We start from the raw sequence: 27,669 nt of genomic DNA on the forward strand, positions 1-27,669 counted from the left end.
AAATCTTATTTTAACCAATGACGGTACTACCCAACAAATCATTTCAAGGTGTTTTCTGCTTAAAAAAAAAAAAAGATCAAAGTACCTTACTCTGTTATTCACATTGAGCCCACACCAACAGCAGCAAGACACCAGAGTTAGGTGGCAAAATGTTACTATAAAACGGCCTTGGAGCTTTTTGAACCGGCAGCTTATTTTTTTATTAGCTCACGCATAGTGTAAAATTGAAATTAAACAAAAAAAAAGTGGAAAATATAAAAAAGTGTAAAAGTGTAAAAATGTAAAGACAAAAAGCTGAAATTGAAATTAAACAAAAAAGGGGAAAATACAAAAAAGTGTAAAAGTGTAAAAATGTAAAGACAAAAAGCTGAAATTGAAATTAAACAAAAAAAGGGGAAAATACAAAAAAGTGTAAAAGTGTAAAAATGTAAAGACAAAAAGCTGAAAAAATTATATACATATGGTTAGATATGGTATATACTGTATATATGGTTGTCAAACAATTTAAAATCTAACTAGCTTAATCAGTTTTTGAATTAATTGATCATGATTAAATCACTATGTCTGAAATATGCCAATTTTGACTGCATTTAATGAACACAAAGATAAACGACACGGCAGGATTATACTTATTATTGCAGCCAACACAGCGCAGCAACCCCAACCCACCAGCAGCATGGGCCCCACCACCCAGAGACTACCGGACCCCCCCCAAACCACCCAGAAGTTGAAGAGAAGCATCGCACCTGCTTTGACTGACCACAACATTAGATATGCACGAAGGCGGCATCAAGCATTTTGCATTTTTGACTGTCATAAAATCTGACTCCCCTCTCAATACATTGCAGTATGCACTTTGAAATCTTAAACTTTATTCATAAAATGTGTTTTTAACAGCGGGCACAATTGTGCATCAGTCACTGATGGTGTGTTTTTGTCTCCTTGTTTCAGGTGATGGCTGGTGATATAAAGTCAGTTGTTATAAAGTGTTTATAATATGTGTATGTGTGTAAGTGATCCGAGATACATACAGTATATGATGTTGACGTGTTCGGTCAGAATTAAGTTAAAAAAAACAACAAAAAAACAAGCATAAGACTCTGTTTTACTGTTTGGGGATGCTTCAAAGCACAGTGGAGAACGCTGTCTGCTATCAAAACAGAGAGGCGTGCTTGCTCATGGTTAATTACACAAACATTTAATGTAATTAATGAAATAAATTAGTTACTGCAATTAAAAATCAATATGTCCCTCGCATCCTTTCATTTTTCATCCTTTCATTTTTTCTTTTTTTTCCAATTGGTGGAAAAGTTTGCTCTTTAGGCGTTCTCTTTCTGCAGCAGAGATATAAAACTTCTTTTATATAATGAGACCATCTTCTCTCAAGTTCAACATCTTGTAGGTGCCTTGCAAATGGGGGAATTAATGACGCTTGGACTGATGCCTGCTGTTGCATGGCATCACAGGGGACACAGCAGGACCCCCCAATAATGCCATGACTGCTTTGAGGACACGGGAGGTAGTGGTGATGTAAACAGAGCATGGTCATTTAATGAGTTTTCAGTCACGAATTGCGTAAAAAGTGCGTAACTTATGCGTAAACAGAGCACAAACAATGCGCAAACTCGTCTTCAAGCTTCTTCAGGCATATAGCATGAATAAATAAAAGACAGATATTGCCATGGCAAATTGTGGGACAATAAAAAGGCAAAATGCCTCCCTGCTTGTTGCTAGCTGTTTTGGCGCTCTGCTGCCGCCTTCTGTCTATTCTTGGTAGTGCAACTCTGACTGACAGGAGGCGGGCCTTCACTCTCGCTGCCAATCTCGTGCCTGGCCTTCTAAAAGCATGGCAGCAGGTGTACCTGGTCGCCAGATTGTACTTCCTCGTCCTACATGCCCTCCGCTTTCTCGACAACATGTTAGCCCTCCGTGTCCTAGCTTCCTGGCTTGTAAGTGCCAGCTCATTAGATTTGTGTTACGGTTTTTGTTATTTCTTGTCCTTTTGTCTGTGTGACCTTTTGTCCACAGTGCTTTGTCCCCCTGTGTTAGCCGTGTTAGCTGCTAGCCGTTTGCTAGCAATGTATTGTGTTGTACTTTTTGGACTCTGTTTAGTCCATTTTTTGGTTCCTATTTTTGTCATTCATTCATTCATTTTCTACCGCTTATCCTCAGGAGGGTCACGGGGGTGCTGGAGCCTATCCCAGCTGTCTTCGGGCAAGAGGCGGGGTACACCCTGGACTGGTCGCCAGCCAATCACAGGGCACATATAGACAAACAACCATTCACACTCACATTTATACCTATGGACAATTTGGAGTGGCCAAGTAACCTAGCATGTTTTTGGAATGTGGGAGGCATGCAAACTCCACACAGAGATGGCCGAGGGTGGAATTGAACCCTGGTCTCCTAGCTGTGAAGTCTGCGCGCTAACCACTAGACCGCCGTGCCGCCCCGCTGTTTTTGTCATGTGTCGCCATTTTTTTCTCTCTTGGATTCCCTTTGTTAATAAACATTTTTTTGTTACTTTTGAAAGTGTCTCTGCATTTGGGTTCCAGTCCGGCTCACGCCACCCCCTCGTGACGGAACAATCTGGCCAAACAAGAAACCCGCGGAGCTCGAACACTTTCGGTCAGCACTTGTCACACCAAGGACAGCTAGTGGGAAACCACATGTCTGCCAGTGTTGGCACTCTCAATTAGGGTTTGGAGTGGGCCTGGGGCCACCTACTCCCCGGCTGAGCACACGCCTCCTGGCAATGTATTAGCTGTGAGCAGCCACCCGGCGGGGGCTACGACGGCCATGCCTCATTGCGAGCCCAAGGCAGGGAGTCGCCTACTTGACTTTTTTTTTTTCCTTTTAAATTTTCCACAAGTTTGGTGTTCGGTGATGAGTGAAACTGACGCTCTCAGTCACTCTCTACAAAGGAGACAGAGGAAAATAATAACATGGCAAACACACATCATATCAACTGTCTCTCACAGCATGCCCAATGCTTCTTTACAGTTATTGAGCTTAGTGTTGTCAGCCAGAAGGTATTGATGATATAACATCCTGCTATTGTAATCAGCCTGGGAAGGTCAAATCTCTACAGAGCCACCATCCACAGGTCCAGATGTTATGTACCCAAAAAATATGCAACATTAGGACTCAATACGGTCATCAAATCTTACCTTCATGCATTCCCACATAGTATCAGTATTTGGGGAAAAAAAAGTGGGAAAAGGGAAATTTTGACACGACAGCCCTCCCAAAACACCTTAAAAAACGTCAACAATGTTCCATTTACAGTACATACCTGACTTGCGTATTAATCAAACAAAAGTTATATTACAGTAAACCTCGGATATATCGGACTCGGATATATCGGAAATTCGCTCTCAACGGACAGATAAAAAAGAACCGATTTTTCTGTAATGCATTTCCAATAAAAATTCATTGCATATATCGGATTTTTTATAACGGATTTCGCCTATTTCGGACAAAATCTCCAGTCCCGTTCCAATGCATTTCCATTAAATTTCCCTCGCATATATCGGATGGCCGCATCATGGCGCTCCGATTCGCCGAATCGTGACAGGCCGCTATACGACGTCATTTGCAGCGTTTGCAGCGTTGCCTGCGCGTCCAGGTACATTGGAAACATAGTCAAGGAAGTGCCTTTTTATAACGGATAAAATCCGATTTACGCATATACCGGATATAAATCCGATATATGCGTAAAATGGACATTTTCCGGTATACGCATATAACGGATTTCGCTTATATCGGACAAAACCAGTGGGAACAATTGAATCCGATATATCCGAGGTTTACTGTATTATTATAGCAGCTAACATGAACAACAATTTTTATCTGGCAGACGCAAACTGCTAGTCTCAGCGTCATTCACAGACAAAAGAGTGGATACCTCGCTCATCGAGATGGCTGTATCTTCCAGCACAAGACTTGTACACCGGTCCTCAGGTAAAAAATGCTGATAGCAAACAAGCACCTTGCAAAATTGAGAGCCAGTAGCAACCACCATTCAGTTTGTTCCGAATGATCGATGCTTAGACGAGCATTGTTTTACACCCGCCAGATGAATATAATTGCTACAATAACAATACAGCTGTAGCTCGGTTAATACACAAGACAAGTTATTTGAATAGGACCTTTAAAGAAGCTGTCAGTATCACACTGGTACAAAATAAATGGTTGTGAGATGCACGAACAAGATTGAGTGTGTGTCCCGGTGCTAACAAGACAAAATGCCTGGCAATTTTTTACCATCTCACAATGGCTAATTAACACCTTGACGTGCTCCTCTATCCGAGAACAAAAGCATTGCCACTGTCGCCTCTTGCATTCCGCTACACAACCAAGATACGATACTGTGTTGAAAAGAGACGCAGATGCACAAACTGCAACACTGGCAGACAGGTGTGCAATATTCGTGCATGTGGCACTCTGATGTCTGTTGCCATGGTGACCCCCAGCCGGGCCCTACGCAATACAATATGATATTTTTAATACAGTTTGAGTGCTTTGACTTGATTGTCACTAAAGCAGCTGCTTACCGCGTGTCATCGGGGTCATGGCGTCTGTATAAAAAGTGACCGTGAACAGTACACGTCTTTGCATACGGGCACACTCTTGTGTGTGTATTTATGACTCAAAACACACACGCAACAGTGCAGTAAACTGAGATAACACAGTTTCAAAGAGGAAGCCAGTTGAGACAAAGCTGAGAGAGCGGCATAAACATTTGCGCGCATGCACACACACACACACACACACACATGCACACACACAACATCACTGTGAAACAGCATTTGGAAATCCCCTTTTGTTCACCTGAGTCTATTCTGCTTAAAAGTACCTCAAAGTATATGTACTTTGGAAATGTGACATTTCAATGTGGTGTGTATCGGCTCCCAAAATAGACACTACGGACAAGTCAATGGTTGAAACACACTTCCATAATAATGTGGAACACATTTTTCAAAGTGTATTTTGTGTGCTTGAAAAAAGTTCAATCCAGTACACAACTTTTGCAAAGTTCATATTGTGACACGTAGTTTTTACCAGCAGGTGTCACTGTTGCTTTACATGTACTTTTCTTATTGGACATGATCATGCTTATTATTGGACAGGAGTGGTGATGATACATTTTGTCACCAGATATAGTTCATTGTACATTTCTGGCTGCTAACTGAAATTATTAAAGTATATATTGATCTAAATCTCATGAATTACAAAAGGTAATTCTTCCAACCTATAACTGACATAGAGCCTCAAATTGACTTCACCTCACTGCCAGAATAGAAATAGAACAACCCACTGATGATGTGGTATTGGCTTAGCCTGCAAAAAAAGATTTCTAGACATTAGTGGTTGGACAACAGATCATCCTTCAGTTGGAGTGTGACATAATTGGCTGTTAGAGCTCTCTTATCATGGAAGATGCCTGCAGGGGGGGGCATGATGGTAAGTGCTTATTAACGCTCCATGTGCACCAGTGGCTGCAGATCTTTGCAAGAGCGTATTTGTTGGGATTCAAACACTTTGTCTGTGCATCCAATATGTCCATTCATATGTTAATTACACACTACAATGTGTATACTGTCGTCCATGACTGAATTAATAAGCTCATGCAAAGAACGACAAAAAAGGACAATTTTGAATAATTACAACCCATGGAGCTTCTGCTGCAATTTAACACAGTTTAATTTGTGTAAGCCCTGGCTGTGACTACAAAGTGCAATGCAATAGATCATCAAAAGGTTGCCCACACCATGCAAGAACACCATTACAGAAGTGAAATAACCACAGCTACTGTACCTCTTTGATCCGATATTAAATCAAACAACTGTTGCTGTATAAAGTTTGCTTTTGTATCTATCTATGTCGCTATGTCTTACTTACTAAAATGTCTCACTACAGTCACAGCGTCCAGGAACACAAGCCTCGGTTATCGGTTTTCATTTTTGGGGAACAAAAATCTGATACTGATGTCGACTGATATCATATTTTTATGCTGATATTGAGACGATTAATAGCAATAATAAGCATAAAATACTTACAGACAAACACTGTCTAGGGCGCAACAAGATACATGGCTGGTTCATTCAACATCTTATACTCTAACGTTGTTGATAGGGCTGTGAACCATAAACAGATACAACCCGATATCCAGTTTGATAAGTAAGAGATGCGGATTATGGATTATATAGCAGTGCAGCTAATTTATGGCTTAATTGTTGTGATATGTCCTTCACTTCACAACAACGACAAATCCTTTAAAAAAACTGTGCAGTTTGCAAGTCAGTGAGGAAACAGTAGCTCTTCACAAGCTAACAATGAAAGCTTGTCAACCCACAATAGCAGGAGCTTAGTACTCAATATTACGTAAATGTTATAATAGCCGTTTTTTTTTTCTTAATTTTAAACTTGGTTCTTGTATTGTATATTTCTTAGCTATCTTTTGAGTGTTAAGTTGATAGTGGTAAGATTGCTATAGTGGGTAATGACTTCCTGCAATTTACAAGTGATTAACAAGCTTGTTGTGAGTTTTTTTTCATAGCTCATGATTGGCTCCCTTCAAATAAAGAGCTGCCTGGTCCTCACAGACTTGTGTCTGCCACAATATGCAATTTTATGACATGGACGTGGGCAGCTTGTAGTTCGGTACGGCTTATACGTATATGTGCAAATCTAATTTTTCCTCTAAATTTAGTCGGAGCAGCTTAAAGATCGGAATTTAAGACAATAAAAGTGTGTATGATTTGTTGGACGATACGCAAGGCTGCAATTTTGGTATTGTATAAGATGTATAAAAGTAAGATGGGCTCAGCCCTATTCAGAAAAAATAATTTTAGACATAATTTTATGAAGATTTAGTAGAATCTAAATATGATTAGCAGTGTAGGAATGTCATGTTTTAAAAAATGTTAAAAAAGGCTCCTGATCCTGCGACCCCTCCTGTTGTTCCCAGTTGGTACAGGCCACAATTCCTACTATCACTCAGCCTTTCCCGAAGCTGCACAGCTCCCAGTAACCCTGCTGAGTTCATCTGACAGACCAAGCTAAGGCGAGTATGTGTTTGTGTGTGTGTGCTCCAGAGAGTGAGCGAGAGAGGCAGTGAGAATGCAAGTGTGAAGCAGTGACAGGGAAACCTAGAAAGAACCGACCAGGGTTGATCACAAAGGGGGAGAGGGAGTCAGGGACGGGCAGCAAAAAAGGGCAGAGCAGAGCAACATGCTGGATCCTAGTGGTGCCAAATTGAAGAGATGCAATGACTAGATGACATGCTTGACTTGCACCAGCATCCTGTGCTGCAGCCTTGACAATCTGTCCCACACCATTACTTGATCATGTCATCTACAGGGTCAACCAACCACAACAAACGCCTGGCATGTAAGTAAAACACTCATATTTCGTAGACTTTTTAATGCAAAATTTAATCAGGGTATGAAGGTTTTCTTGTGCCTGATACCAGCACTAATAATCTCTTTGAATGTCTTCTGCACTTTGCTCCATTGTGTATATTAGGGACTGCATGGTTCTTACATAATATTCCCTCCTGTCCCAAATGTAAGTGTTCTTATTTCAACAGTCACAAGAATGTCAAATAAACAAACCAAGCAAGCAAATTTATCTTTCAAATAGAGCAACATTGATACCAATTTGGTGTCCAAACAACGGCCTGGAATATGACTGCAAGGTATGACCACTGTTAAAATGTCAAGTCAACAAAATATGATTCGTAAGTTGGTGCATGATAATTATGCACTACATGTGACTTCAGTGGAGGCCTTTTTTTTGACATATCCAAATAGGGAGCAGTGGGGGGAATACTGGAGGTCATCATTGCATGTATGCCCGAGTAAAGAGCCCTAATGGCTTTGGGTGTATGGATGGAAGTGGCCTGGGAATACACAATGTGATCACACGTGGTTGAAGATTCAATCAGAGCTGGTGGGGTTCTGGCCTGGGCATTGAGACAAAGAGACAGCGATAGGGAGGTACATTGATTACTGTTACTTACGTTCAATGTGACTGTGAATATGGTGCTTGGTGGTTGTGGAAATTCCTGCAGGACGTGGGTATCGGGAGCAACCAGCATCATTAACAAACAGTGTGTTTACAGCTAGGAGCGTGGGGTGCAAAAGTGGTGTGGGGTAGCATGGCGGGTGAGCTCGCTGCGGTGCAGTGATCTCACACATAAATGATTTAGGCTTGATGGACTGCTGTGGCTGCACGACCAACAGAGGTGAGTGATTGGCTAAATAGCAGTAATACCTAAATATGATGAGATGCTGCTGAGAGCTGGGTCACACCATCACTAAAACCCCCGAGGGAAAAATACAAGCTGCAGGTTGTTGGAGATATATGGGTTGTCAGATGTGACTGCTCATGCAGTGCAAGTACTTTCTCTCTCTTACATCAATACTCACTTCAGCAGGCAATCATGGGATTTCTTTCCCCTTGTCACAAGGGGATTGAAAGCCATACCATGTGACTGGTTGCTTCAATAGCAACATTTGTTCTTGGCTTCCCGGTCTCTTGATCTATGACTGCGCCATTAAAACGACACACAGCAGCCAATGACGCATGTAGCTGAATGTTGTCATCACAGAGAGTACAGCCACAGACAGTAGGATGAAACCAATAGGGGGGGGGGGGGGGGGGGGGACAACTGGAATGCAGAGACATAATGTCAGAGTGACTTATTAAAGTAGTGGATGAGGCACAGAGGTAAGCCCCTGGAATCAAACATAATCCCTTGTGCAAGAGGTTTACATCTTGAGCCACATTCCTTTGCATTAGAAATCGCTGACAACATAATCATAAAACAGGCATGAATGAGCACATTTGGCAAACGAGAAAAAAAAGGAGAGTCTTTAATCTAGCATTAAATTGTTGTATTACCCTGAATGAGGGTTATCTGAGTCCTGCAGACCCACTGTAGCATTTACTTCCAATCACTGACACCACATTTACATTGTTGTGACATCGACGCACCGCTCAGGTTGCATAATGTGGTGCAGCACTGACGTTAAAAAAAAAAGTATTTGTCGTATTTCTGCATGCGTGTAGAGGCTGCCCAGGCAATAGGTCTTGCACTGCAATATACTGTAGGGATGCACAGTTGAAGGACTGTAGCAGCATTACATAAGAGCAAGCCTTAGGTTATTATGAGTCAGTGTGTGCTTGGACAGAGAAGGAGTTTCTGGATAGAAGCCATTGGTTTTATCACAGATCACAAGTGTCATTGAATTTAAGAAGGGATCTTCCACTCAGTTGATACACTGATACTAATATCTTTGTGGTAGTGTTAAAAAATGCACCTACTGAGGAACCTGGAATCAAACACCTGATTAAGTTATGCATCCTTACATCAAACTCCTTAATTAAGATGATTTTTGTAATGATCAGAAATCTTAAATAATAATAAATAAGTCAGGTTGCTGTCATCACAGGCTCAAAAAAGCGTATTTGAAGTTAAAAGTCATGTAAAGTCAAAGCGAAAATGCTGCATCATGCGCTGACGTCACATATGGAAATCATTCAAAAAGGGATGTCGGTAAGCTTATTTCTAAGATAGTCGTTCATGAAGGAAAAAAATAAACTTTGAGAAAGGTTGTTTCTCATCGAACAGGAGTGGATACTCCTGTTTGCACTGAGTATCAAGTACAATTTATACTAAAGTCAAAATATTGTTGGAACTCAAAAATACTGAATGTGAAACAATTGCCTCACAACAAAAAACTAAAGATTTGTCATTTGCTCATCAATCATTCAATAAACATAACACATATGCCACCAAGATTACATGTCTGCTACATGAAAATACGAGACTATACGGAAACACCCACCTCCACCTATATTTCTGTTGTATACAATAATTGAATTATTACATTAACATCTCTTTGGGTAGTAAGGATAATTCATAATGCCGCCTACATAGAACATACTAACTCCTTATTTCTAAAATCACAAATACTTAAACTTGCTGATATAGTTCATCTTCAAACAGCTAAAATAATGCATAAGGCTAAAAATAACCAATTACCTAAAAATGTCATCCAATACTTCTCTACAAGAGAGGAGAAATATGATCTCAGGGAAGAACTACATTTGAAACACTTATATGCTAGGACTACGTTGAAAAGCCATAGCATTTCAGTATGTGGAATCAAACTATGGAATGGATTGAGTAAGGACCTCAAACAATGCACAACGATGAGCCAATTCAAGAAACAATACAAGCAGTTGATGTTTGCTAAATACAAGGATGAAGAGTCTTGAACCAGTCGTGATGTGCTATATATATCACTATATTGACACTTACTACGGTACACATTATGTCATTGTATGGTCATATCACCTTGTACTTCGATACGTGGTGCATTATTAAAACAAAAAAACCTTAAACTGTATTATGGAAAGCAGGAAGTGAACAAATGTAACAGTTACGGATTGTAAAAGTACCAGATGGAGGGGTAGGATTTAATAAGCTTTGCTTCTTCCTACTCCTTTTGGACATGTGGAACTGTGAACTGATTATGGGATGCACTCAATTGTAATCTGATGCATGTTCAAATGAAATAAAACCACTACCATTACCATTACCATTAAATAGCCCTACAAAATGATGGAGCCATATTAGAAGAGCTGTTTTCATCTGCTCATTCATTATGACTGACATCTGACAGTTACCACTAGGGGTCACAGTAATACAAGGAGTTTATCCAGCCATCCTTTTTCTATACCACTTAGACTCTTCAAGGTCCCAAGGAAACTTAAGTGCACTGGGGTGAGATGCAACTGTCACTCACAAGATTGACACATAGATGATTCTAAAGATTGTTACATTCTTTAGAAGTACTGTCATTGAGCACTCAGTAATTAGAATTATATACAACTTTAGCAACTTCTAGGAAATAAGCTGAAACTAAACTTGTTCCTATTGTTCAGCCGAGACAGACAATTCCCAGCGAGTATTGGACAACAATTCTGCCCAGCATCTGAAGCTGAGGGAGAGACAACGCTTTTTTGAAGATGTCTACCAACATGATGTGGATAACTACCTGCCTTCAACTCACCTGCAGATAGACAGCAGGAAACGTGAGTGACAGTAGCGACACTGACACTGCCCTAATAGGATAATTTACAGATCAATATTGCAGCTTAAATACAGTAGATAAAAATCACAATGTACACAATCACTCATAGCCCAATTTGTGTATGCAGCCCCAATGGGAAGTATCTCATCTATGGAAGTGAACGTGGATGTGCTGGAGCAGATGGACCTGATGGACATCTCTGACCAAGACGCCCTCGATGTGTTCCTCAACTCAGGTTCAGGAGCAGATGAGGGAGTACTTGCATCCCCACAACCAGGTTCATTTTATTTTTTTTTATAAATATAAATTCCTTCCATTGAGACGGAAATCAATTTTTAAGAGTGCAATTTTCTGGCTTGAGTGATCGAATAAATTAAAATACGGCTGTAATAGGTGCAGATTCTGGAAGATCTAGAAAGCTTTCTGTGCTGGTTATTGTGTGTAGCTACTCTATAGGAGTCCACAACTCAATACAAAGGGCCGAAAATGAGCATAATACAGTAAACCTCGGATATATCGGATTCAATTGTTCCCACTGGTTTTGTCCGATATAAGCGAAATCCGTTCTATGCGTATACCGGAAAATATATCGGATTTATATCCGGTGTATGCGTAAATTGGATTTTATCCGTTATAAAAAGGCATTTCCTTGACTATGTTTCCAATGTACCTGGACGCGCAGGTAACGCTGCAAACGCTGCAAATGACGTCGTATAGCGGCCTGTCACGATTCGGCGAATCGGAGCGCCATGATGCGGCCATCTGATATATGCGAGGGAAATTTAATGGAAATGCATTGGAACGGGACTGGAGATTTTGTCCGAAATAGGTGAAATCCGTTATAAAAAATCTGATATATGCAATGAATTTTTATTGGAAATGCATTACAGAAAAATCGGTTCTTTTTTATCTGTCCGTTGTGAGCGAATTTCCGATATATCCGAGGTTTACTGTAGGTCCATCCCCACAACCAGGTTCATTTTATTTTTTTTTTATAAATATAAATTCCTTACATTGAGACGGAAATACATTTTTAAGAGTGCAATTTTCAGGCTTGAGTGATCGAATGAATTAAAATACGGCTGTAAGGTGCAGATCCTGGAAGATCTAGAAAGCTTTCTGTGCGGGTTATTGTGTGTAGCTACTCTATAGGGGTCCATAACTCAATACAAAGGGCCGAAAATGAGCATACTAGGCCCCCTTTAAATTACAAGTGCAATTTAAAGTCTTTCCATTAAATATAAGATATTTTAGATAAAAAATGTCTACAGCTTGTGTGTCCGCTTGTCTTTAAAAAGTAATGGTGGGTCCCACAAGTCGCCAAGCCAATTAACAACCATCGTTTTAAGACGCAGAACATTTTTGTGGCAAAACCACAGGTTTATGATAGTTATATTAATGTAATTATTGTAATTGTAATTATTCAAAACAAGCCTTTTAAACAAATGAGTTTTGCATGCAGGGAAAGAAGATGTTGAGCAGATACGTTTGTGTTTTCGCTGTCATCTCAGTTCACGGGGGCCACTGAATAATGAAGGTTACCAAAAGAAAAACAAAACCAGACAAGAACACGCATTTTGAGCGCCTTCTGTTTACAGAAGCGGAAGACGAAGATGAAGATGAAGTGGATGAAGAAGCCGAGGTGGTCTACAGGGCGTGTCCACCTTTGCAACGGCAAAATGAAGTCCACAATGGGTCGAAATCACGCATGTCCTCAACATCATCAGGCTCAAGCGATACTAGCGGGGTTGGGGCCGAAACGCCTGTGATTCAGTCAGACGATGAGGAAGTCCATGCCGACACCCAACTGCTGACCTCTGTTCCCCAAACCGGGGATGAAGAAACAGAGGATGAGGAAGAGGAGCAAAGATGCCTTCTGACTAAATCTTCAAAAAGATTATAAAGATAATAAAGAGTGCGGCGTCTTCCTCTTACTGTCTCTCCACATTTGTGGAGAAACCCAAGCATGGTTCACCTGCTGTTATTTGTCCTTTGAATATTTGTATGTGTATTTATATGTAGAAATATACTTGTTCTTTTCTTTAGAAAAAAAAACTGTCAGGTGAAGCTCCACTTTGTTTCCTGACATTTAACACAAATTATACCGTTGGGACTTCTCCAACGCCCACACACTTAAATGCTCCGGCTGCTTAGAGCCTGAGGTAAACCTCTCCCCTGCTTGCTTTGTCTTCAGAGCAGGTACTAAAGCAGCCATGTTAAACAAAAAAAAAATGCAGTGCATTATCAATTTGCACATTTTTCTTTCAGTACAACAGAAAAGCCATAAAATTTCATGCAAAAAAAAAAAAAAAAAAAACTCATAAGTGGGTTGTACCTTAGCGATGTGGAAGTGCCTCATGCAAATGTCTGAAGTCGTTTGAAGCCCAGCATGACAAACATTTTGTGGGTTGCTCTGGCTGAAACATTTCCAACGTACTAAAAGTTAACAACTTTATTCTCACGCACATCCCTTTACATGCTGAACGTTAAACAGCAGTAGAAATACTGTGTTAGAAAAGTCGCTAACACTTTACAATAAGGTACACAAAATGACAGTAGTTAATGAGGAACGAACCTACTTAAGCCTAACCACTATTCATTAGCTCTTCATTAGTTCTTTATTAATACTGTAAATTTGTATGCTTTAGTCCAGTGATTTTCAACAACTGTGCCGCGGCACACAAGTGTGCCATGAGAAATCGTCAGGTGTGCCGTGAGGAATTATTCAATATTACTTTTTTAATTAACACGTATTAATAATTTTCTGCAAATATGATGTCATTGTCGCGTGTCATTGGTGTAAAGACTGGCAGAGAAATGTAATATTGCCTCGTTCCTCTAATAGACTTAGTGATGCACGTGAGAGGTAGTGGTGACATTTTGTAACATTGTTGGTTAAATTAGTATGCGGATCAAAAGGATCTGCTGTGGCGAGTCCGTAATCGGGAAAAAGCTGAAAGAAGCAAATAACGTTGGTTATTGGTGTGCCGCAAAATTTTTCCAACGTAACAAACGTGCCGTGGCTCAAAAAAGGTTGAAAAACACTGCTTTAGTCATTAGTTCATCGTTAGTTCTTCATTAGTTCCTCACTAACTACTGTATTTTTGTGTACCTTATTGTAAAGTGAGACCGAAAACACTGAAAAAATTAAACTTTGCCGCTTCGGTTTTACATATTGTTATAATAAACAGTTAGGATTACTTTCTAAATGTCACCCAAATTACATATATGGTGGTTATATAGAGTCCGAGTAAAATCAAACTGCAAAAATCTTAGAATTATTTCAAAGATGTCTCATCTTTCCAGGAGTATACTAATGTTGAGTAAATATTGTGCATCTGTTTCATGTTTAAAACCCCCTTACACAATCATGTAGCTGACAAAACCTGTTGTTGTGTGCATGTGTAAGCTATTTACATTAATGCAATGCAACGACAACTGGAGCTGTGAATGCATGCCTTCTGTGACAATATTTCCTTTAATTACACAACAGCTTTGTGTTGCATGACTCAAACTAAAGTGGCACCTGTTATTAATGTACTTTAAGTACTGAGCTGGATGTGTTGTTCCTCTCCCTCCTTGTGTGAAATGACTTGAAGTGGATTTTTAAAAGACAAAGATATGCCTGTGTAATCAAAGCGTGTGTTAGTTTGAGTGGGTGTGGGATAGAAATGCACTGGAGAAGTTGGCAAACTTCTTGATAATACATTGTCATTTATCAATATAATGGACGGACGTGTTGGAAAGAAATCGGAAAAAAAACTTGAACTGTTTCTTGTCTTCAATTGTAATACCATAGTGGAACATTAACCTTTTTCAAAAGGTCCAACGAAAGCTGAAACGTACAAAATCTGTATCAATTTTTCCATTAAGAAACCATGTAAATCTAATTAGTCTGTTCCAGACACCAACTAACACATTTTATTAAGAGTAATTATTAATTTTACATGCAGAATGAAATACATGTAAATAGAGCTGTATACTTGCTAACTTTCATTTTATTGTAAACATCTGCAGTATAGACACACTCATTATTAAAACCTGTATTAATGCAAACTAATTAATGCAATCACATTATAGGATATGCAACCCTTGTAGTTTGGTACATGTTCTTTCTTGATTGTTCAATAGTGTTTCTGACCTTCCTTATCAAAATTTTGGCAATTTTTTTTCAGCTGTCTTAAATTAAAAAGAACATAGATTCTTCTAACACTGAGATATACGCGGTGTACTCATGGAATATCGGTATCAGAATCAGAATGAGCACCATAAACCCTAATCGGAGTATTGATTATCGATCGGATGTTAACCGGAACGCATGCTAACCGGGGCGGATGCTAACCAAGGTTCCACTGTATATGGCACAAATGGTGCACTGCATGCATTTATTGAAGGTACACTTGATGTCACGTCATAAAGAGTGTAAGAACTATACAGTAGGCCGATATGTGCGCCTGTGGATTTCAAGACGAGTACAGTTGGAAACCTTTTCACAAATTTTTGGTAGCATAAACGTTATGTGTATGTTGTTTCTTATAGTACTATAAACATGTTACATCAATATGAATAAAAAATGAATGGAATTTTTAAAAAGGCCAAACCTCAATTTAAGTTTGCATTATTATATTGTCTTCTTTCCTGTAGTCATTCTCTTAACTCCAGGGTCGGCAATCTTCAGCATTAAAAAAAAAAGCCATTTGAGCCCGTTTCCACCAAATTTAAACCCACTTGAAGCCACAAAACCTAAATTGTAGGTAACACTTCATATACATTGTCTTTAAGTGTATTGTCACGTTCCTTTTCTGTGTTCCTGACGGAAGTGACGAGCCATACCTGTTGCCACCTGGCAATTTGTCATGTTTCTTAAGCCTTTTCTGAAGGATTCTCAATAATTTCGGATCAACAATTGCAATAAAAGTGTCTCAACACATCAATTCGTTACAGGTTCCAGACCGCTCTCCATGTCACTTTAGTTGCTCATTGTTCATTAGCAACAAAGGAAGCTAACAAGGTCAACAGTTTATTTTATATATTATATATATTTATATTATTATGTATATATATTTTTATACATATATGTACATAAAAAATATGTATGTGTATATTATATATATATATATAATATACACACATACATATTTTTTATGTATGTATTTTTTGTATTTATTTTTTAATGTATTTTTATATATATATACACACACACATACATATTTTTTGCATATATATATATATACATATATAAAAAATGTATGTGTGTATATTATATATATATATATATAATACACAACATAAATTCCCTCACATTGCCTACCAAGAAAATTTCTGTCTGGTCACTTCCCCACCGAAGGCCCAGGTACCAAATACACCGACCACCATTGCTGTACTAGACAGTACTAGAGTACAGACAGAGTACTCTGTAGACAGAGTATGCTACAATGTCCAAGCTAACTCTCCAAGTCACATGCTACAAGAGGTAGTTATGTTTATGTTCAAGGATCATGGACTATCACGCGATATGTTGTAATGTAATGGTCTACCTCGCTTTTGTATACTTTGTTTCTTGCTATTTCTGGTTGTACAGGTTAAACAAGTTTCTAATGTGTAGTTTTACTATCAATTGTCACCCACGGCATTTAATTGTATGCCAGGGTTGCTTGTGTGTGGTTTGTGTTCTCTCCATGGAGGTAACCCGTGGTAATTTAGACCTGAGCTTTAGCCTTAAGACCTTTTTTTTTCCTTCCTTAGCCTGAAATATAAAGGACCATCTTATCATCATCAAGATATGTTGTCACTGATATTCAAGACTTTTTTCAAAAGTCCTGCAGCTAAGACTTTCATATGACATCAGACCATCTTGGATGAGTTCGGGTACAGAATATATACTGTAACTTTTAACATCTGGGGGTATTAATTGTGTTCAATGACAACAGATTTTGGTCCAGTCGTGAAGTTGCAGTTTTGTAGTTTATTCAGACTCAGATTCAGGAATGTAGATCTTATTGATCTTATTGCCTGAGGGCCATTGTCTTTACAGTTGATTCCAAAGTAGTGTTAGTAAACGTAAGGTTATGGGTTGGGCTGTGGGAGTGGGAAAAGTTGCATATCCATTTCTGTTTACTTGTGCCTTTGTATTGGCACAGCAGCGTCCTTACATGCACTCTAAAGTCTGCCAGATAAATGTACCCAGAACTTGTAAAAGTACAGAGAAAATACAAACTTCAATTTTTACTTTGAAGGTTATATTATAGCTGGACACAAATAAATTGACTGATTATTACGGTGAAAGATATAAACAATGCAGAGGTACATCTGGTGTGGCCGCCATTTGCCTCAAATATCATTCAACTGCAATTATTGCATTGATCCAGAGATGCTCAATATTGTCTCACTTACCAATATCTGATATATTGATAATGTCCAGCACTTCATTTATGCTTCCGATATCAACTGATACTGATGTTGATATATCAACTGATACTCATTAACATTATTATTACACATTATCATTATAAACGACGTAATATGCAATGTACATTACACAAAAACTGCCATATTTATTGTATACATTGTGTCTCAACAAAAGTAATTTAAAAAATCTTGGCCAATAGTTAACTTAAATAACACGTTCTCCTACTGTAATCAAGTTTAGACCATGAGAGAGTGATGGAGCGATGTTCGAACCCCAATGTCGGGATGAAATATTTGTGACAGTACACTCTAAAAAATAATTCAGCCTCTTAGTAAATATCCCAGGTATGTAAAAGTTAGCTCTGGATATTGCAAAAGTGTTTTTTTTAGTTGAGAACAATAAATCTAATAATAATTTAATTGATGTAATTTTGTAAAATTTAAATTTAAATTAAAAAAATAATCTGTTAATTAAAATCAACTAGTAAATTTAAAAAAAATTGTTTTACTTAATCTCACTCTAAATATGTGTATTTTGTGATGGCGAAGATTAATTTCAAACCCTAAAATTATGAGTCATTAAAATACTACTAATATTCAGACATTCCCATTAACTTAATATATTGAGTAAATCTGCATTAACGTCATTATCGCTCGTGAGGATGTGACCATGGGAAAACTGGGACAAATGGGACAAACCATTTGTGATGTATAGCAGAAGTAGTTTCACGTGTTTCACTATTGTCCAAATTTGCCTGCCAGATGATGAAGATGTCATTCTACTCACTTTTTAAAAATTTCTTACCACATATCGGAAGGTCTGGACTTAGTAAATATGATCATTTTTGTTTGTTGCAGATGGCACCGGGGTCAAAAAAAGGGCCGATACCTAAGCCTAGTGTGTTTTCTTATCACATACAATAAGTAGAGCTTAATTAAAATCGACACCACGTGAACTAAACACTCTCACATGTAGCAAATATAAATACGTAAGCCCAAATCACAACCTCAAATCTCAGTATAGGTAAAAAGATAGTATTCCAAATACTGTGCATGCGAACAAACACGCCTTTGTTGATACAATGAAGTGAAGCAACTTGCTGCCTTCAGGGCCGAGTGGACTGTGTTGTGCATCGGAGCTACTCGTATAAGCACAGAGCTGCTGAGAGCTGGGAAGACAAGATGAGGACCATTTCTCTTCTTCTGATGGTGGGTCTCTTTCTAAAATACATCCAGTTCTAATGATAGGGTACAATCCTGCATATAACACATGTGTTATACATGATGGTCAAGATATTCGATTCTGAACTTTTAGTGTTGGTCTTATTAAGCTGCTGCATGACTATGGCCTTTTGATTGACTGTAATTGTTGAATTCAAATTTCACAACACTTGCACGTTAATATTTAACCCAAGGCTGCACAGGTGAATTTTGCAATTAACCTAAAAAAAACAATCACAGTGGATTATGGAGAAAATACTTCACTGTTCTTTCTTAATGAATGGATGTGTTTTACTCAGTAATATAAAATAATAACAATTGAGAGCATTTTCTAAGGACAGCAGATAAGCGACCAACCAACAACCAAATTTTTGCACCAAAAAAATAATACATTCCAGTGGCAAGCTGTCGCCATCATAAAACATTTATGAGCAGTACAAGTAACATTCTTATCCGTCGCGTAAACATAAAAGGACGTAAAGAGGTGTTTTGTATATTTTACTGTTGTTGTATGTCTAGAGGGCTTCAGTGATGGACTCTGTCGTTCTTTGCTAACACAATTATGTCACAAATCTCTGCTTTTCCTATTCGTTACTGCTGCACAATGGCGCAGGAGCCACGGTGAAACACTGTTAAATTCATGAAATATGTAACTCATGGCAAAATACAGAGTGGATCTTCAATGAAAGTGAAAGTGATGTTAAATGTTCACTTATTACTCTCATTTGTCATTTATATGTATTTACTGTACTGTATATGCTTTTCAAATACAAATGTAATTGTAAAACTATAAAAATGTGTTAACATTTTTGGCCTTCTGAAACGGGTTAATTTGATTAACATGATTTGTACTGCAAAAAAGGTCAGTAAGGATAATTCATAATGCCGACTACAGAGAACATACTAACTCCTTATTTCTAAAATCACAAATACTTAAACTTCCTGATATAGTTCATCTATAAAAAAAATCCAAAAAAAAAAATTTAAACTGTATTATGGAAAGCAGGAAGTGAACAAATGTAACAGTTACTGATTGTAAAAGTACCAGATGGAGGGGTAGGATTTAATAAGCTTTGCTTCTTCCTACTCCTTTTGGACATGTGGAACTGTGAACTGATTATGGGATGCACTCAATTGTAATCTGATGCATGTTCAAATGAAATAAAACCATTACCATTTATTATGGAAAAATGTATTCGGTTGGAATACAGTTAGAACCAGACCTTCTGTGACAGATTTATGACGCTAACCAAGGTTCCACTGTGTAGGATTTCTAAGCTTCATCTAGAACCCCAATTTCTCCTGAATTAAGAGAGAAAAAATGTCATGTAAAATATCCTGTTTTGCATAAATCATGTGCATGAATGATTTTGCAGATGACAGATGTTTGAGCATTGACGGGTTTCAGTGGTATCCGAGTGATCTTGTTTCTGTTTTTTTCCGTAGGCTTTAGTCACAGCGACATTAGCCTCTCCTCGAGGAAACCACCTCCAGCGCTCCAAGCGGGTAACTCTTTCAGTTTCAGAATGAATAGCCTGAATGAAGAACGACGGGGTATTTATCATCAACAGGAGCTTTTGGTGCGTTCCAAAAGAAGGTGGGTTCTGTCGACTATTGAAGTAGTTGAGGAAGACCAAGGGCCGTTCCCCAAAGAAATATCTGAGGTTAAATCAACATCTTCTGGACAAAATCAGCAGTTGGCTTAGTCACAACATGCAGCTAACAAATCAACTGTATTTCTTTTTTTTAGCTGTTCAATGATAAGACGCATCAGCACAATAATCATAAATATGTTATAAGTGGAATGGGTGTGACTGAGGAGCCACTGGGTGTGTTCTCAGTTGATCAACAAAGTGGAAAAGTCTATGCCCATAAAACCATTGACAGAGAGAAGAATCCTTTATTTCATGTGAGGCCAAACTACGTCATATATTTGATTTATCTGTAATTATCACTTTGATAACAATAAAATGTTCCTCCCCACAGATCGAGTTTGACATCTTGGACTTAAAAACAGGCAAAACAATAGACAGAGAATTGGCATTTAATGTCAAAATAAAGGACATTAACGACAATGCTCCAAAATTTCTTCATCCGCAAATGAGTGTGGACGTGAAGGAGAACACACCGGAGGGTGAGTTTTTTTTTTTTTTTTTTACCAGCAGTCACTCAATAAAGATTGTGATAACATAACATAACATAACTACAATTTGTGATACTACCGATTTCCTTTCCGATTCGATATGGAGTCAAATTCAGGCTGGTTTCGGCGATATTAAACCCATACCGATACTTTGGACGAATACACCTGGTATTTCACCTGGTAAATTTTAAAAAGCTGTAGATTTCAAAACTTAGCATAACTCATAGCATAAAGAATACATTACATCATAGTAATTGATTGATTTATTTTTAACTCTGAAATACAGTATATTAAGATACCGTATTAGGACGTTATACTTTGACAATATTCACATAATATTGGAACTTTTTCCCTAACCTAATTTAAAAAAATATATATTTTTTTACAAATTTGTTTGCTTCGCATTATTATGACTAAAATAATATGTTTTTCTTTAATACCTTAATTAATTAATTAAATATTTTTTAAATAAATAATAGCAGATTTTTCAATGTATTTATTTATTTTTCTTTTTAAATTATATTTTTAGAATGTTCAGCCTGGTAATAAAAAAAAAGGGGTTCCGATCAGGAAAAGGCCCCGGGCTGCACTTTGGACATCATTGACCTTTTACTAAATACTAAGTCACTTACACTGCATACAAAACGCACTAAGGCCTTAGAAGATATGGGAATATATATATTTTTTAAAAGGTTAAATACAAGAATGATATAATGCTGTTAATGCTTTTGGGCTGCACGATGGGTGAGTGGTTAGTGCGCAGGGCACACAGCTGGGAGACCCGAGTTTGATTTCAGCCTCGGTCATCTTTGCATGTTCTCCCCGTGCATGCGTGGGTTTTTTTCCGGGTACTCCGGTTTCCTCCCACATTCCAAAAACATGCTGGGTTAATTGGCGACTCCAAATTGTCCATAGGTATGAATGTGAGTGTGAATGGTGGTTTGTCTATATGTGCCCTGTGATTGGCTGCACCCCCACGACCCTCATGAGGATAAGTGGTTGAAAATGAATTAATTAATGAATGAATCTCCTTTTTAAAAAAAAACTAAATTGACTGAATATTTATTTTATTAATTTTAACATTTTCCCAATCCTTACTGCCACTTCTCTGTGTGTCACATCCCACCAAGGCTTCTTACCAGTTCAGATCGAGGTTACAGACCCTGATGAAGCGGACACCCCAAACTCCACAGTAACCTTGAGTATCTTTTCACAATCCCCACAAGTGCCCAAAATTGACTTGCACCGGATTGACGACAAAATGTCTCAGCTTACTTTTAAAGGATGTTTTGACTATGACGTAAGTCTCGTTGATCTTCTACTTAAAGCTGCATTTTCAAGGCGCTCGGGGATTTATCCAAATGACATCCCATATATAATGGTTTGCCTTTATTTCTGTTTCAGAAAGTAAAGACATATGAGATAATACTCGAAGCGAAAGATCACGGAAAGCCATCCTTGTCATCAACCGCTGTTATCACGCTTAACATTATTGACAGCAACAGTCATCCACCAACTTTCATAGCAAAAAAGGCAAGCATTATACAGTTTTTGGTCACATTCTGGTCTCTGGTGTGCACAATAGTCCAGGAATTGACCATGTTTTTTTTTCCGTTGCAGTACATTGGTGAAATTCAAGAAATGGTCACACGTGAAAATGTTTTGAGGCTCGCAGTCGAAGACAAAGACACTCCTAAAACCCCCGGCTGGCGAGCTAAGTACTTCTTCATTAAAGGAAATGAAGAAAACAATTACAAAATTGAAACTGACCCTGAGACTAACGAGGGTATTGTGAGCGTCATCAAGGTAAATTTTTTGATTTTGTCGGGGGCCATGAACTCATCACAAAGCTCAACTACACCACACCTGACTTTGCGTTTGTGTTCCCATAGGGGAATGATTTTGAGAGGTCAACTATTTCAACCCTGCAAATTGGGGTCGAGAATGAAGAACCTTTATATGTTTGTGGAGACGCAGCGACTATGAGCAGAGGCTTACATCGTTCTCATTCAGTTAACGTCACAATGAAAGTTACAAACGTCAATGACCCGCCTCAGTTTGAAAAAGATCCAGTTGAGATCTTTGAGAAAGAAGAGGAGGAACCGGGAAGGCCGCTGTACACGCCAAAGGTTCATGACGTCGACTCGGATGTATCAAAAATTAGGTGGGTATTTCGATACTCATACGCCAATCACAGGGCACATATAGACAAACAACCATTCACACTCACATTCATACCTATGGACAATTTGGAGTCGCCAATTAACCTAGCATGCAAACTCCACACAGAGATGGCCGAGGGTGGAATTGAACCCTGGTCTCCTAGCTGTGAGGTCTGCGCGCAAACCACGAGACCGCCGTGCCGCCCTATTTCGATACTGCATGTCTGAATTACAACAATATGTGTCCGCTAATTGGACTTGGACATCCTGTGTTAAATATCATTCAAAATGAATTGGACATAGTAAAGTGCTTACAAAAGGAACTTTTAACAATTCATTGTAATAACTTAAAAAATTATTAAAACCAATAACAATGTAAATACACTGTTCCAATTAAGTAGAAATGCACTACATGTTTTCTAGGTTTACGATATTAGAAGACGCAGCTGATTGGGTGACCATTGACAAGAAAACAGGGCAAGTCACAACCACGAAGAAGATGGACAGAGAGTCACCCTTTGTTCATGACAACATTTATAAAATACTAATCGGTGCAATTGATGATGGTATGACGCCACTACCATTTATTTATTATAAAAATATATATATATAAAAAATAGTGGTCTTTTCTTTGCTGTGGATAACAAGGTGATCCTCCAGCCACAAGCACGGGCACCATACTTATTCACCTCCAGGATATCAACGACAACAATCCAAAGCTGGTCAACAACAGTGTCACCATGTGCGGAAACAAGTTAAACAAGGTCATGCTTGCTCCAAAAGATCTGGATCGACATCCGTACAGCGGGCCGTTCACCATCTCACTGAAAAGCGATGATGCAACCCAGTTGCAGCGATGGAAAGTGGATACATCAGCCGGTAAATATATCTTGCATTTAAATTGAAATTACTCCAAAACAAAAACCCACATGCTTTTCTGTTTATTCTCAGGTGAGGAAGTTGGGCTAGTTAGCCTGAAAACCCTCCCTTATGGAAATTACTCAGTGCCCCTTCTGATTGAGGATCAGCAAGGCATAACTGGAGAGGACACTGTGGTCGTAATGGTGTGTGACTGTGGAGAGGGAGATGTGTGTCGCCGTAAAGAACTCTCAACCAGTCTGGGACCGGCTGGCATTGGATTGATTTTAGCAGGATTGCTGTTATTTTTAGGTGAGGATCATCATCTTCAACTACTCTGTGACAAATACGAACAAAATGCAGAAAAAAATCTATGTATTGACTTTTTATGTTCTTACAGGAAGTGAGTCGGCATCAATACTATACATATTTATTGTTGTTTCACTGTGCTGCTGTTGCAAGGGAGTTAGGGTGGGGTGGGGGGGTGCTGGAGCCTATCCCAGCTGTCTTCGGGCGAGAGGCAGGGGTACACCCTGGACTGGTGGCCAGCCAATCACAGGGCACATATAGACAAACAACCATTCACACTCACATTCATACCTATGGACAATTTGGAGTCGCTAATTAACCTAGCATGTTTTTGGAATGTGAGAGGAAACCGGAAAAAACCCAACCATGCACGGGGAGAACATGCAAACTCCACATAGAGATAGCCGAGGGTGGGATTGAACTCGGGTCTCCTAGCTGTGAGGTCTGCGCGCTAACCACTCGACCACCGTGTAGCCTGGGAGTTACTGATCTTTGCTCTATCGGGAATACTAAATATGCTTCATGGATTATCTTTTGTATCTATTCATCGAAGAAGTTCATCGAAGAAGACAACAGAAGTTGTCCCTCTTTTGACCGACATGCATGTTTTATGTTCTCTTCTGTCACTCTATATTTGCAATACAAATTATGAAAATGTAATAGTTTGCACTTGCTCCCAGCAAAGCGCTCTCATTAAGGAAATCAGGAAATACTGTATCATCGGTTGAGTTGAGGGTCATGAGTATTACTTAGAGGTACCCTGCTGACCTGCATACTTAAAATATATACTGTCTGATATGTGTGTTTGCAGTACTGTTATTCCTCTTGGTGTGTGAGTGTAAGGAAAAGTTCATGCACTTGTCCGAGCTCCAACCCGATGAAGGTCACCAGACGTTAATTAAGTACAATCAAGAAGGAGGTGGTGCTGAATGTAAGGTGTGTTTGGCTTTGTTGGGGTTACACAAATTACAAAGAATGAAAATTAGTAAAGGAAAAAGCTATTTTAATTTATTTTCTCATGCATTGCACTTTTTCATAACTAGGCTGAGCCATCTTTGCTGCTGACACCAACAAAGGATGTGGCTATGACTTTTGCAAATGGACAAAAGCAGGGCGCCATGCAGGTATTTCTCTTGATACTACCTCGGTTATTTTGTGGTGAGTTTGGTGACTGATAAAAGGTAAACTAAGAAAAACAGAAAATAAATAGTACAACACCACCAAACATGGTCATAATTTTCATTGGTCTCTACTTGAATTATATTTTTAGATAACCAAGATGGCTCCAGTAATGGCAGAAGACTTTAATACTTACAATTCAGGGCTTACTCTGGTAAGTAACAAGATAATATTTCTGTCATTTTTTTTTTGCTTTAAATGCACTCATTTGCAATGCTATCCCTCTTCCACACATATATGCATATATGTCACTTACAGATGAACTCTGTCATGGACTCTTTGGGTCAGCAATACCACCGAGAAAGTTTTAAGAGCAACAATGGACATACAATGGTGAGTATAACTACATGTTTCCAATTGCAGTCTTTAATGAGAATTACTTCTGACTGTATCTATGAACATTATTACCCAATTAAGTAAGCATTTTCACTGTGTAATATCTGGCTTTAAATGCAATATACTAAGTTCTATGTGAAGTATTTCCATAATGCCTCATATTAACTCTCTAACAAGATCTGTGTATAGACTGGTCATATATCTCATCTCGTTTCATATTATTTACATACTGTATTGTATATAACTCTGGGAAAAACTGTTGATTTTGTTAATACTTGGGTTGTTTATATTGTTTATTTTTCTATATTGTGTATTTTGTACTGCTTAACTGACTCTGTACTCTTGCTGCTGTGCAATACAAATTTCCCCACTGAGGGACGAATAAAGGCATATCTTAATCTTAATTTTTGGAAAAAAAAGGCAGCCCCAATTAGGGAACCACATCCATAATTGTATGAACAATATCATAATTGAGGTTAGATGTCAAATGAGTAAATCACAGATAGAAAAAACCCAACATGTGTGTACCACACGTGACACAAAACATTGGAATTGCGACACAATTCACAACACGACTCAATGTTCATGTCGTTTATTTCAGTACTCTACATGGGCTGCAAACAAGACTGACACCTACCAGGTATGTAAAATGAAAATATCGTAAAATAAAATGTAGTTTTCTAGAGTGCATATAAAAAACTAAATACACTACCTGGCTAGAAAATGTTTATTCCCAGGATTTAACTTATAAGCAGATAGTTCAGAGTACTCAGCAACATCTCTACCAATGCCAATGCAGGCTTACCTACAGTATATGCTTGATATGTGGCGACAAACAACAAAAAATGTTGTAAGACATTTTCAAAACAAGCACTCAAATTTTCTAAAAAAAGTACTACTTGGCTAGGCAGTGTATTATTCTTATATTGTTATTATAATTATATTTATAATTATAAAAAAAACTACCTCAACTGGAAAATCTAGTTTTACTCATTCAGGAGTATTCCAATTACAGCAATTACAAATAACATTATATTTGTCTACATTTGTACACACTACTAACTCACAGTCCAATCTCTCTGTGCAGGCAGGCTCACCGAGGTCTCAAACATCAGACAGCTTCCTGTCCAGTCAGAATATTTCAGCTCACCTCAACAGGGTAAGAGGAATGTTTGTGTCACATAAATGCAAAACACCACTCAGCAGTTTGACCCCTTAATCCCACAGAGACTCTACATGATTGACGGAAACCATGCAGATCACCCACAATACCAACCCCATGAGTATGCCTACGAAGGAGAGGAGAGTAAATGTCAGTCACTGGATGAACTGTCTTTCAGCAATTTGGGAGAGGATTTCCACTTTCTGGATGATTTGGGACCAAAGTTTAAGAAGTTGGGTTGTATTTGCAACCAGATAATACAAGAAAAAGGCATCCAGCTTTAAATGGAAAATTACAGTGACTCGGAAGTATGGACTCATGTTACAGCATATTTAAAACAATTTTTTTTTAATTTTGGACCTTTGGCATTGAATGCCTCTATTAATTGTATACTATGCAATGAAAACACTAAATTGGTTACAATGTATCCATTACTTTAAAATGAACCTGTTTGTTCATGACAAAAGGTTTAAGTAATAGTAGTAGTGGGTATTGCTTCTACAAATTAAAATGTTTATACTACAATAAACCAGTTTAAATTGTACTGTAATGTCTTGCGCCAGAGAATTTCTCAGGAAATTAAAATTTCTTGTATTTTTGGTTGTTTTTTTGTATTCTGACCATGTTTTACATTCTGATAGAGATCAAATTAGTATGATGGTAATTAAGAATTTCAGTCGCCTTTTAATAAACTGATGAACAAGTGTTGGGACCTTTTGATGGTGATTATTAATTATTATTAAGAATAATTATTAATTATTATAATTATAAAATTATGTAATT

General features: G+C 38.3%; 2 protein-coding genes across 2 annotated transcripts; both read left to right on the top strand.

Moving 5' to 3' along the window:
- The first annotated feature begins 1,846 nt into the window (after window positions 1-1,846).
- On the top strand, window positions 1,847-16,075 carry LOC131104733 (dysbindin-like). Its single transcript, XM_058052231.1, has 5 exons — window positions 1,847-1,949; window positions 7,366-7,395; window positions 10,960-11,109; window positions 11,236-11,385; window positions 12,707-16,075. The coding sequence occupies exons 1-5, from the start codon at window positions 1,847-1,849 to the stop codon at window positions 13,009-13,011; spliced, it is 738 nt and encodes a 245-aa protein (XP_057908214.1). The 3' UTR covers window positions 13,012-16,075.
- Window positions 16,076-18,617: 2,542 nt separating this feature from the next.
- Window positions 18,618-27,534, top strand: LOC131104382 (cadherin-like protein 26). The gene is made up of 19 exons (XM_058051488.1): window positions 18,618-18,725; window positions 20,184-20,243; window positions 20,309-20,401; window positions 20,488-20,646; window positions 20,724-20,871; window positions 22,011-22,180; window positions 22,285-22,413; window positions 22,501-22,686; window positions 22,773-23,044; window positions 23,466-23,608; window positions 23,691-23,921; window positions 23,994-24,212; window positions 25,021-25,145; window positions 25,253-25,333; window positions 25,480-25,542; window positions 25,647-25,721; window positions 26,326-26,364; window positions 26,812-26,883; window positions 26,952-27,534. Exons 1-19 carry the CDS (start codon window positions 18,699-18,701, stop codon window positions 27,168-27,170), a joined length of 2,511 nt encoding a protein of 836 aa, XP_057907471.1. The 5' UTR covers window positions 18,618-18,698; the 3' UTR covers window positions 27,171-27,534.
- The last annotated feature ends 135 nt before the right edge of the window (window positions 27,535-27,669 follow it).

The sequence above is a fragment of the Doryrhamphus excisus genome, chromosome 16, assembly GCF_030265055.1.
Source record: "Doryrhamphus excisus isolate RoL2022-K1 chromosome 16, RoL_Dexc_1.0, whole genome shotgun sequence".
Taxonomy (NCBI): domain Eukaryota; kingdom Metazoa; phylum Chordata; class Actinopteri; order Syngnathiformes; family Syngnathidae; genus Doryrhamphus; species Doryrhamphus excisus.